General features: G+C 44.5%; 1 protein-coding gene across 1 annotated transcript; it reads left to right on the top strand.

Moving 5' to 3' along the window:
• Positions 1-4,284: 4,284 nt before the first annotated feature.
• On the top strand, positions 4,285-10,952 carry YWHAB (tyrosine 3-monooxygenase/tryptophan 5-monooxygenase activation protein, beta). Its single transcript, XM_008940137.1, has 5 exons — positions 4,285-4,582; positions 5,558-5,681; positions 6,646-6,809; positions 8,512-8,607; positions 9,078-10,952. The coding sequence occupies exons 1-5, from the start codon at positions 4,289-4,291 to the stop codon at positions 9,132-9,134; spliced, it is 735 nt and encodes a 244-aa protein (XP_008938385.1). The 5' UTR covers positions 4,285-4,288; the 3' UTR covers positions 9,135-10,952.
• Positions 10,953-12,358: the final 1,406 nt, after the last annotated feature.

Genomic DNA, 12,358 nt, shown 5'->3' with positions numbered 1-12,358 from the left:
AAGAATGTTGTCTGTATATTTTCCTCCTCCATTACTGAGATGTAAAACTCCAGTTCTGCGTGGCCAGCCACTCTTGAAAGGTCTCGGTGTGTGCTGTTGCCAGGGTGGCTGTGCCATCCCCTTCTTCCTGCATCTTCCACTGAACACAAGGAGTCAGCTAAGAGGGGGCTGTGATGTGCAGGTTCTGACCTCTTCCTGTGATGCTTTGTAATGTTTCAGAGTCCTGTCCTCACAGGCCTTAGGCTTTTCTGGGGGTGAGGGGCAGTAAGCACTTGTTACTTTTACTGCCTGCACACATGACATTCTGCCTTTGTTAGGGAAATTAAAAGAATTCTGGGCTGTATGGGACATAGAAGGAAAAAAAAAAAAATTACATTTGGATCAGTGGGATTTAGGGGGTTCAGTTTTCTGGCAGGTAGTACCAGTGGCTGTGACTGGTGGCTGGCAGTTGACGTTCCCTGTTGTAGATGGTGCTCAGCCACTGTGTTCTGGAGAGCTGCTGAGTTGTGGTTTGAGAGATCCTTAAGCAGACAGTGCCTTAAGAATTTGCAGTGTGTGAGCAGATGTGATACAAGACTCTTCTGCTTGGAAGGGGTGCAGCTGGGGCCCTGTGGTGGCTGTGGCCTGCAGGTCCCTGCTCCAGCCCCCTGCCCCCCTCGCCCTGCCTGGCGTTGCGCAGCTCGCTCCTGGCCCCTCCTCTTCCTCACCTCTCTGTGTTTTGCTCCTAGCTGCAGGTAACCTCTGTGAGATGGCTTCTGTTTGTGGCCTAGGAGTATTTTTAGTTGTAGGCTTTGCTTGTTCCAGCCTGTGGCACACTGATCCATTGTCTGAGTGTGGCTTTTATCTCCTCTATGGGAGGGACCCGTTATAACTGATAGTTGCTTCTTTGCCTTTTCAAACATCACTCCTTTCCTTGTATCTTTTTTCCTTCTGGCAAACACTTCCCTCTTTTGGAGCTCAAGCCAGCATAGCTCTGCAAAGCTCTCTCCAAGCTTCTAACAAGGTAAGCAATGGAGAATCAAATAAGGATTTTGTGTGTTCCTTTATGCAGCACCCTGTGAACAAAACCATGGCAGGCTTTACAGTTGATGGTGGCTATTTTGGTGTGGGTGATGATTTTCTCACTGCATTTAAGTTGTTAAATCTATGTTATTGAATAGTACTTTGTGTTTTACAGCAGACCAGCTAACAGTACAGATACTGAGACTAATTAAACAACTCGAGCCTCTGTATACTGAATTTTTATGTCAAAACTAAGCCAGCAAAATTCTGAGGAACTCCACACTCAGTAACCAGGTTGAGTTATGTTTTAAGATGTGCATAAATTGCTCATATTACTGAGGAAAGCTGTTTGATGAGAAATAATACTCTAATGTTTAGTGCTGGGGTTTTGCCTGCATAGTTGATATGTTAAACTGGTTTCTAGATCTCTTTTATCTACTAGGTCTTTATACCCTTGCAGTTCCCTCTGTGATTTCCTTCATGTGTCCTCATATGAACCCATTGACTGCTGTGAACTGACTTGTACCTAGAGATAAATATGTCAGTGAGCTTGAATTAAAAAAAAAAAACCAACTCTGGACTATTTCTAAACTAAAGCCTGTATTGTGTGTAAATGGAATTCTGCATGGATGATGACTTGTCTACAGATTAGACCACTATTGGCAAAGTGCAGATCAAAGACAAAGCTCACCTTTTGATGGCAAAATGTAAACTCTTGGAGGTGCTTGCTGCTGGACTTCAGGCAGCAGGCTTTTCCTATGTAGTAGTCACATTCCATGAGAAGAAGAGAGGGTAAGATGGCTGCAATAGAAATGCTTCTAGAAGCTGTGCAGGCTGTAAAGAAACTAGAACTGCACTGAAACTGTTGGGTTTAAATGTCCTATTATTTAAAGTTGGTCTTGTGACATAAAAAGCATTCTTCAGGTGTACTTTGTTCATGTGCAGACTTTAGTGAGTGGGTGGAGGAATGCCACTCACAAATTACTTCCTGTCTTAAGCACATAGTCTACATTTAGTGCTGAGTTAAGGGAATGGTTTACGAGGTTTGATAGATGCAGCAGTGAGAAGTGGGATGGGTTCTCCATGGTAAATGATCTGATGAGTTCATTGGGCTTGTTACGTATTGGCACTAAGGTACCCCTCAAAGCAGGGAGAAAAAATTTACATCACAGCCTCCACGGCCCCTTTCCTGAGCAGCTATCTTTTTGATGTCTGCAGAAGCCATTGTCAATACAGCATATCCCCACAGTGAAAGGCTCTTGAGGAACACAGCTAAATTAATGATACCTTACAGGAACTTGTCACACTGCTACCCACAGTCAGTTTGTCTTGTGGAGGGCTTTGATCTGAAGTCTGTGTGCCACCTTTAAATAGGTGCTGGAATCCACTCCTTTGAACGTGGCATTGGAAATGGAGCTGAAGTGCAGCCCAACTTCACTTACAAGTCTGCAAGAGGTTTCTTTCCAGGAGGCTGGTTCTGGCATTGTGTATCCTGGGGGAGTGCCTTACATGGTGGGTGCATTGGGCTAGATCCACAAAGGGTCAGACACAGGTAGGGGTGAGGGTGGCCTGCAGATACATAGCAGGTAGCACATTTGGTTGCTGGGTTTACTTCAAGAGCTTTGATGTGAAGTAACATTTGACATCGTGTCTTGGGTGAATTTTTTTGCCAAAGTGGAGTATCTTCTGCTTGAGGGATTGGATACGCTCATCCCAAAATTTTGTAGTTAGGACTCTGGCCTTGGCAATAGGAAACTCTGAAACTGCTCATACACACAATGGGAATTTGGATCTGCATCTTGTTGTCCTGGTTGAGGATTTAGTACAGGGCACTGGTTCCCCTGTATAATAGTTTGGTAGATGATACTTGGATTAAAATACAAACTGAGCAGTGTGTGTGAGATGTTCTCCATCAGCAGCCTGTGTGACTGGGCTCTCCAAAGGAGAGAGCCAGGGAAAAGGCTACAGCAGTTGCTTCCAGCCTGTTGGCTCTTTCTGATAGAGCTGAAGATGCTCATCTGATGAACAGAAGCCTGTGAAAGACAACTGTAAATGTTCTTGTTTGCCTTTTGTTGTTCTTTTAGATGTTCTTTTTAAGCTGTTAGGTCTCAGCCTGAAACTTCTCATCTGGACAATGAAGAGTCCTGATTGGGATTTAGGGAGTGGGAGAGAAATATTACTGCCAGCATTGACAAAAATAACAGTTCTTGGCCTGTCCAAAAGTGAACCTGTGCACCTGGAGAAATTTTACAGATGAATTTGGGGTGCCTGGGAGTTTGTGAAGTATTGAGGCCCACTTAACTTTGATAAAGGCAAAGAAACTTGTTTAAGTCCTCCTGTGAACCCGGCCCTAGGTGACTGAGCATAAGGTTGGTAGCTCAGTAGCTGGGTTCCCTATGTGTTAGCATTGGCTTGTAGAAGCTGGCAGTGCTGGAGCTGCCTCACTGACACATTCCTCACTAGCTTCCTTTTTCAGAACTTAAGCTCTGCAGGGGCCCTGTGGTCAGTGACGTTGGCTTCAGTAAACTGCATTATCAGAAATGATAAACTAGTTGTTTTCATACAAGCAATTAGTTTTGCAGTGGTGACCACCACGTGGGCCACATCCCGTGTGGGTTTTGTGAATGTCGTTACTCCAGAGATTTTGGAACCTCAGACTACAGCCACTGTAGCTGTGTAGAATTGTACATACATTGATGAATGTACAAAAAAAGTGTGTGGGGTTTTTTTTCTGGCAGAACAGTATAAACCTACTTTCCACAGTTGGCAGCAACTACAGCTTTAGTGGATATGGTTTATTTAAACCCACAGAAACATCTCCTGTAGTGTGCAAGAAATCTTCAGTGTCAGGAGGAGCTGTCCAGTGCTTCAACACTCCTAAGTGACTGCTGTTGTGTAATAGTGGAGGGGAAACAAACATGCAAAAAAACCTAAAACCAACCAAAGTTGGTGGTGTCCAGACTGATCTGTGTGAGAAAGGAGAGAGATCTACACGGGAGAAATACCAATGTGCTGTGCTTAATGCCAGTGTGAATTGTGCTGCATTTTGAAGAATGATTCTTAAATATCTTTAGGATTGTGACTGGTCATATACAAATAGAAATTATACGTATTGGGCAAAAAGTCAAATGTCTAAAGAGAAACTCTTCCTCTTAATTAGAATTGATAGATTCCCATTTATTAGTGACTGTGAGTTGTGCTTCACCCTTCAGCACTAACTTGCAAAGCGCAGACAATCAGGGGACATTTTTCTCTGTTTTTATCCCCTGCTAATTACAGGAGAGCCATGGATAAAAGTGAGTTGGTACAGAAAGCCAAACTGGCTGAACAGGCTGAGCGTTATGATGACATGGCTGCTGCTATGAAGGCTGTCACCGAGCAAGGGCACGAACTGTCCAACGAAGAAAGGAATCTGCTCTCAGTTGCCTACAAGAACGTGGTTGGTGCCCGTCGCTCCTCCTGGCGTGTCATTTCCAGCATTGAACAGAAGACAGAGAGGAACGAGAAGAAGCAGCAGATGGGAAGAGAATATCGTGAGAAAATTGAGGCTGAATTGCAGGATATCTGCAATGATGTTCTGGTAATAATCCAACTGCAAAAATAACAGTAGTTAGTACTGCAGCGTTCTTCAGAGAGGCTCAAGGAGTCTTACTAGTGCTGGAGACAATGCAGCACCTTAGTGGGGGAGTAATTTTGCATAGCCACATGCTTGGGTCCAGTTCTATCTCCTAAGTGATCTAGTTTGTTTTTTAGGGAATTTGTTATAAAAGAGCTTTGTTTGGTTTTAAATGGAAAAAAAAACAGATAAGGCAATGCTGAAGACCCTCAGCTGCTGTCTGCAAATTTAGCTCTGGGGCACTGGCATGAGTCCTGCTAAAAGGTCTATCATTTAAGTTCCTACTTTAATGAATACCAATGTCCTAAGGCTCGTTTAGTCCTTTATTTTGGATGGAGAAGGTGTGTACTTTGTCATCCAAACCGGTTTTGCTATTTCACTTAGAGGGCTTCTTCTTATTGCTGTTCAGTTTGCTGAAGATCAGTCAGGAACAGTTGCTGTCAGCTCTATCAGTCTTTGCATCTCTCTCTGAATGCACATGTGCTGACTGTGCCACTTTTCAGCTAGGGTTGCAGACAGAATCAGTTTGTTGTGGGTAATTCAACTGCTCTGCCACATTTGTGGCAGCAAAAGTGACCAGATTTGTGCTAATGTCGAGCTGCTGCTTTCCATTAGCTGGGTTGTGGATGTATGTTTGTGTCAGTGTATTTCAAGGGAAATCTTTGCAGTCTTTAGCCCTCGTAGCCATGAGGTTCTGCAGGAGTGAATTGTGGATAGCCTCAACATGGCAAGTTTTCTGCTTTCCAGGGGTTGGGTTGGTTTCTTTTTTTATTTTCCCCTGAGTTGAGACAGCAGTAGGCAAAGTGATTAATGCATGAGTATACGTAGCTCATTGTTAATGTTTTAACAGCTCATGGTTACCATTGTAACAAAGGCTCTGGTTTTGACAATATTTTTATGACATGGAAAAAAAAAAAAAAGTGATGTTTCCTTTCTCAGGAACTCCTGGATAAATACCTTATTGTCAATGCCACGCAGCCAGAAAGCAAGGTCTTCTATTTGAAAATGAAAGGGGACTACTACAGATACCTCTCAGAGGTGGCATCTGGGGACAATAAGCAAAGTAAGTAGAGATAAAATCTCTCATTTTGTTGGGGGCTGAGCAGAATAAAGTATAAAAAATACTTGTGTTCTTTTTCCCTAACATAAAATATTTATTTCTTTTTGTTACTGCTACTGGAGTATTGGAGATGGTTGCAGTGCAAGTTGCTTTTAGAGAAAGGCTTCACTGAAATTAATAGAAGTGATTGACGGGTGTCCATCAAACCAGCCAAATTCTCTTGGCAGCCCCTGACCTCTGTGACTAATTCTTAAGCATATTTGGCAGTATAAAATCCTTTTCCTGGAGAGTGTGGGTTTTTTTCTCATGGAAAATAAGTCTTCACTGTTCGTAAGACTTCTGCATGCAGATATGGTGTACTGGCTTACTGGGTCCTAACCCAGTTGATCCTGAAATGGTAAAGCAATGCTGATCTGTGCCTGAATTCCCAGTGAGTGGCTGATATAATCCATGTCTTGCAGACCATTTTGATACTGTTCTGGAGCTTATGTTTACTACCCATTAGCCAGGAAGGGCCTGTGGTCTCCTCTGAAACCCCAGACTGAAACACAAAGTTCTCGACCAAGCTGCTAAGTGTTTCCTTTAGTTTAAATACATAGTTTGTATGTACAAATAGATTGTTTGCATGTTTGACAAAACCCTCATGGTTTTGTCTGGATTCATTATTTAGAACTGCTACTTCTTCAGCTAGGCTGGAAGTAAGTGTTTAATCACAGTGCACTTTGCCTCAGGTGGAGCTTGTGTGCATTGAGACTGCTCAGAATTTATTTTTAATACATGTCATTTTGAGTCTCTATTAAAGTGTTGTATTTAATTCAGCCAATGGTGGGCTTTTACATCTAAAAACACTGAAAGAAGCCTCTGTAATGGTGGTGCAGTAGCCCAGGCTGAGAATAGGATGGCTTCCCCTGGGAAGCGTGTGCAGGGATGTGCTGTGCCTTAATGTGGTTGTAATTACTTCTTGCAGCAACAGTAGCAAACTCTCAGCAAGCTTACCAGGAGGCATTTGAAATTAGCAAGAAAGAGATGCAGCCAACACACCCTATTCGACTGGGATTGGCTCTAAATTTCTCCGTCTTCTACTATGAGATACTCAATTCCCCTGAAAAGGCCTGTAATCTGGCCAAGACGGTAAGCAGACTCTTCCTGTTACTGGTTCTTGTGGAGGTTCACAAGATAATGACATGGTTGCAGTAGCACTCTGTAGGTGATTATGCCTTTTCATATCAAATTCCTTAAAAATGCTGTCATCTTTAAAACTGTTGTCCTCATAGCAGATTTTCAGGTAAGTGACTTAGCTGGGATAGGTGGGCTTTAAGGAAAGCTAATTTGCTAGTGCAGTTGATCCCATGAGAGGAGAGACAAAGAGCCTCTTTGTATGTTTGTGTAATTCTCTTAGAAGGTGTTCCTGTCAAATTTGACAACACTTGGGTTAATTTAACATTTCTGAGGTGAAATATTTCTTTAAATGTCATCACTTTAGCAAATACATGAAGCATTGTCTTTGTGGCTCTGGTCATAGCCTAAATGTCCTTGTGTATCTGCATGTGTGTGCCTCTCTCTCCAGAGACCAAAGAGAGCCTGTGTGGTGGGTTGTGCCAAACGAACTTCTAGTCAGCTTTGTCTGAGATAGGACTAGAGCCTTCTGAGCAGAGCTGTTTGCATCTCTGGAAATGGTCTGGTAGCAGCCTGAATAATATGCCATTAGGTGAATTGTTGTGTTCTTACTGTGCACTTCAGTTATACTCTGTAACAAGAAGTGATGTTTTGCTGTGTAAACTGCTGCTGCTGTTCTGCCTTTTCAGTTAAGATGCTTACATCTGTTTGAAACCTGAATGAGGAGTAGTGCTTATTCACAGCTCTCAGGCTGGCAGCGTGGGCTTGCCTGTGTAACAGATTGATGGGAAGAAGGGCTTTATTGATCTCTAGTGGAACATACCTGCTTTCCTGTGCTGTTTTGAAAAGAAGTCCAAGACCTTCCACCATCCAAAAAAGTTGTTTTCTGTTTTCTTGGCTACTTATGTACAGTGTATATAACAACTTAATGGTACCTTTGTCTTTTACTGCCAATTTAGACCAGTGAGACCTTCATTTTTAATAGAAGTGTTGCTTCCAAGTGTTGTTTTTAAACCCAGCTCTAAGCTGTGTGAATCATTCAAGCTGTGAGGCCAGGCTGAGAAAGTTTTGGTTGTTTGGCTTAGAAAAGACAAGGCTCCAGGGAGACCTTCTTGTGGACTTCCACTGCTTAAAAGGGGCCTATAAGAAAGCTGGGGACAGATGTTTTAGCAGGGCCTGCTTCATCAGGACAAGGCGTGATGGTTTTAAACTAAAAGAGGGAGATTTAGACCAGAGAGAGGCAAGAAATCTTTTACACTGAGGGTGGTGAGCCCCTGGCCCAGGTTGCCCGGAGAGGTGGTCACTGCCCCATCCCTGGAACCATCCCAGGTGAGGTTGGCCAGGGCTCTGAGCAACCTGCTCCACATCTAGTGGAAGATGTCCCTGCTCCCTGCAGGGGGGTTGGACTAGATGAGCTTTACAGATCCCTTCCCATCCAAACCAGTCTGTGATTCTTCACTATGACAGCTTTCATTTGCCTCTTCAGACTTGGTATTAGCATGGTAGTAAAGTCGTTCTGGGCTTTAATCTGGATGCCCCCCCAAAGACTTTGGTTTCCCACTGGTTGTCTAATGGTGCTCACTTTGGTTTACATTTTTTCTTGGTGGAAAAGAAAAATACTGGAGGCTTTTATCACACGATTTGAATAGTGACGTGGCAAATGTGTAAGCTGTGTGTGAGCAGGAGTGCATTCAGAGACTCTCGTGCCTGTTTGCAGGCGTTCGATGAAGCGATAGCAGAGCTGGACACGCTGAATGAGGAGTCTTACAAGGACAGCACTCTGATCATGCAGCTGCTTAGGGACAACCTCACTGTAAGTATCCCCGGGCAGGTCCCGCGCTGCGCCTGGGTACCCCTGCAGCCTGCCAGCCTCCACTGAGTGGGGCTCGACAGCTGAGGGTGCAGGTAGTTCTGGGCCATTAAAAGCCTTTCCAAGGCGTTCACTACATGCCTTACCTGCCCTGCTTTTTGTAACCAAACTAGTGATTTTTGGCTAGTTTAAACCAGAAATCACTTTTTAACCACAGAAACAAACTCTGCTTTCTTGTAACCCAAAGTGGAATTTGTGTCTTCTCAGCAGCCAGCTTTATGTTGAGCTTACAAACTTGGGCTGGCTTTTTACTTGTTGTCCTCTGTTCATTTTCTAGTTCATTATTCTTTAGCTTTACTCTTAAGTTCAAGTCTATATTGCTGCTGTGAGAAGAGGGAAGGCAGCAATTTCCTCAGCTAATTGCAATCAACTGTGTGCTTTCACTGTGAACACGTGTTTGCGTTTTCTTACAGCTATGGACGTCGGAAAACCAGGGAGATGAAGGGGACGCTGGGGAGGGAGAGAACTAACGGCTGTCACGCTTCACTCTGTGTTCAATGTCACCCTGTATCCTACACATATATCCCTTTGTGCGACGAGCAAAAAGAATAGTACATCGACTTTCACAACCTCAACGTAGCAAAAACTGTCTGTGGGGTGAAAAGGGTTGGTTGGTGTTGTGTGTCCGTAAAGCGGCGGTCGGTTATTCCAGTGGCATTCCCAACTTTCCTACGAGCAACATCCACACTTAGGATTACCGTGTTTATATTTTTAACTGAACACTGTGATTATGGGTTTTGTGATTGCAATTGACTTTACAAAACCCTTATTGGCAGAGAAGCAGACATCAATTAGGTAACTCTGGCGAGCTTAATTTGGCACCAAAACAGTCGAAGTACAATTCTGTTGTAAAGTTGTACAGAAAGTTGTAGAGATTCTATTGTGACACTGGGGCGTGGAAGGAGAACGATCCGCTGCCTGGCATTCCAGTTAGGAACACTGCTCTGAGTTAGTTCTACAGGCACTCTGTCGACATTTGTAACCAAGCCTGAGGCACCGCTTTCAGTCAAAAGCTCACTGCGTTGGTCCTGTCTTTCTGGGGATGGGGTTTGTTTTGGGGAGGAGGGTAACGGGGGAGTTAGCAGCTTGATTTCCAAACTCTTTACACTGGCAGATAACTGGGATTTGACTTCTCAGAGTGCTTTCATGCTCATATGACATGCATGCATGACTAAGCCCATTCCCACAGCAATAACGTAGCTAATTATACCTGAGATATTCTTTAGTAGTGAGAATTCTTGGTTCACTACCATGGACTTGCAATAGGAGAAGATTCAATTTTTTGAATGGCCTTATTAGTTCAGATGATACCATGAAGGGATCTGCCACTTTTGCATTACTTTAGTCTTAGGTGAATCGAAATCCTCATGGTATTCCCATTTTGAAGTTATCCTGAAAACTTAAGTAACCCACCGAGCCATCTTTAGGTTCACTTTATAGAAATTTTTCTCCCGTTGGACTCTGTTCATCCTTGACCCTCTCACCTGTTTAAATTCCATTAAAGCAATTTTGGACTCCCACATAGTCGTCATCCTTTCTTTGATGATGGGTGGTGTCAGGATGGTGGGTGAGACCTGAGCCTGCTGGAGGTCGGGTTTCTCGTGGATGTTTGAGGGCTGGCAGTGCTGGTGCAGCCTTCAGCTCTTGTCTGCGGTTTGTTGGTAGTTCCAAGACCTGGCTCAAATATTCAGGATTTCCCATTTATTGTGCTGGAATGCAGACCTATACATTTGCAACGCTTGTGATATTTGAGCTCCAAACATCCTCACCTAGTTCCGTTTCAAACACGTCCCATTAAATAAAACCTAATCAGAGTTGCAGTGAAAAAGATTAGGACTAGCCACCTATCAGTCCTGCGGTATCATCCCCCTGCCTTCACATTCCACTTAGGTATAGAGGAGCCATCTGTCCGTCTGTCCATCTGTCTGCTGAGGAGAATTTCATGCACTGATTTTAAAACTCCCCTCTACTAGCTGAACAAATTGTGCAGTTCATACTTGGCGCTTGATAAATGCAGTAGTGAATGTGGAACCGAGCCTGTCTGTATATCTGGTAGCTCTTTTCGCTTTGTTTTTACTGACCAGTATTCTGCCTAAAGTTTGCTTCTGTGACGGTTATATTGCCTAGCACACACGTGGTTGTGAGAATAGTATAGCAAAAAGAAATACCTGGTTATTGATGTACTAGATTTGTGTATGTCTTTTAAACAGTTCTAGTTTCACCTTACACAGAATATTCAGGAAAGTGTAAAAGAATTCAAAAGTGAATAATAAAAAAAAATTTTATCAGTTGTTTGTGTCTGTTGTCTTTGCTGGATTAGTGGCAAAAAAAAATTGCAGGAGTAAAGTCACCGCTTTATTAAATGCTCAGATCCTGGATCATGTGAGTTGATTCACAGCATGCAAGCACCTAATTACTTGTTAATTACTGCAGAGAGCCTTCCCCACACACCCCCTCCCAGAGCTGTAGCAGGGAGCGCTGGTTCTCTTCATTCTTGTTGAGGTCATACTTAAAATACATTGTCATTGCAGGACTGCACAGAAATGCAGCTGTAAATATCTGTTTACCCTGCCATGATTCATTGGGTATTGCGTGGCTGAACGCAGCCTACATGAGGAAAGCCTGGGTTGCACCTGAAGGTTTTTCTCGGGGAATCCCGTACAGTCACACTGCTGGATGCAGGGCTGGCTCTTCACCGGCCCTCTCCCAGTCAGCCAGCTGCACCAGTTCCTTGTAAGCCCACTCCTCCCAGCTGGGGAGCTCAGGAGGACTGCTGGCAGGGCACGTGCACCTCAGTGAGCGAAGGTGTCTTCCTCCAGAGAAGGTGCTTCGGGAGGTGTGTAGCAGTAGCCAGGCCAGTTCATACCAGGTGGCCTAAAAGCACTGAGGAGGTTGGTTAGGGCTGAAGCGTGTCCTCCCTGCTCTTGGAGCTGCTCAGAGCCACTCTGGCTCCTCTAGTGAGATGGCAATTCTGTGGTTCCATAACTGATCTAATTGCTGCTGCTGCAGCTTCTTGCTCCTGGCACTGAGGCTGGTCTGACCTCTGGGTGAGGTGCAGTGTGAGAAACCACCAGAAAGCCTTTGGGAAGTTTCCTCCCAACCTGCATTGCAGTGACCCTTCCAAGATGGACAAGATTGGGCAGAGCTGAACAACTAATTCTGTTGTGGAACTGTGGTGCTGTGTGGTGCGTGCTGCCTGGAGCAGGCTGGTGTGTCTCCTGAGCAGTGCTCAAGGACCTCAGGGAACCGCCTTGTTTCATGAAATCCAGCAGACATGGTCAGCTGGACTCAACGTGAGACACCTGTCCTGCTGCACTACCCTCCCCACTCAAAAGTGGAGGGAGCATGGCCAAGGAGTGAGTGGCTAGACGAGGAGGTGCTGGTGAGGGGCCCAGCACAGCCCTGCAGCCAGTCGTGCTGGAGAGGGTGCTGATGGACCTGCCAAAGGTTCCTGTGCCCCTCCATCCAGCATGTCAGCTACACAGCAAGTCAGAATCACAGAACTGTAAAATCACTGAGGTTGGAAAAGACCTCCACGACCACAAGTCCAACCCTCAAACCAACACTATCATAACCACTAAACCGTGGCCTGAAGTACCCCAGCTCCTCCTTCTTTACTAAGTTTGGGTTTCAAGCTACAAAAGGTGTGTTCTTGTAGACGCCGTGGTGAAAACACAGCAGCTGTTAGCCTGTG

This window comes from Merops nubicus, unplaced genomic scaffold (assembly GCF_000691845.1).
Source record: "Merops nubicus isolate BGI_N331 unplaced genomic scaffold, ASM69184v1 scaffold24465, whole genome shotgun sequence".
Classification (NCBI taxonomy): Eukaryota; Metazoa; Chordata; class Aves; order Coraciiformes; family Meropidae; genus Merops; species Merops nubicus.
The sequence above is the reverse complement of the archived record's forward strand: the minus strand, read 5'-3'. Positions and strand labels throughout refer to the sequence as shown.

Bases quoted from the DNA above. Each gene is read 5' to 3' on its own strand.
- YWHAB (XM_008940137.1), top strand. From the start codon at position 4,289: ATGGATAAAAGTGAGTTGGTACAGAAAGCCAAACTGGCTGAACAGGCT. The intron at 6,810-8,511 runs GTAAGCAGACTC...GCCTGTTTGCAG, and splicing joins CCTGTAATCTGGCCAAGACG to GCGTTCGATGAAGCGATAGC. The intron at 8,608-9,077 runs GTAAGTATCCCC...GTTTTCTTACAG, and splicing joins TGCTTAGGGACAACCTCACT to CTATGGACGTCGGAAAACCA.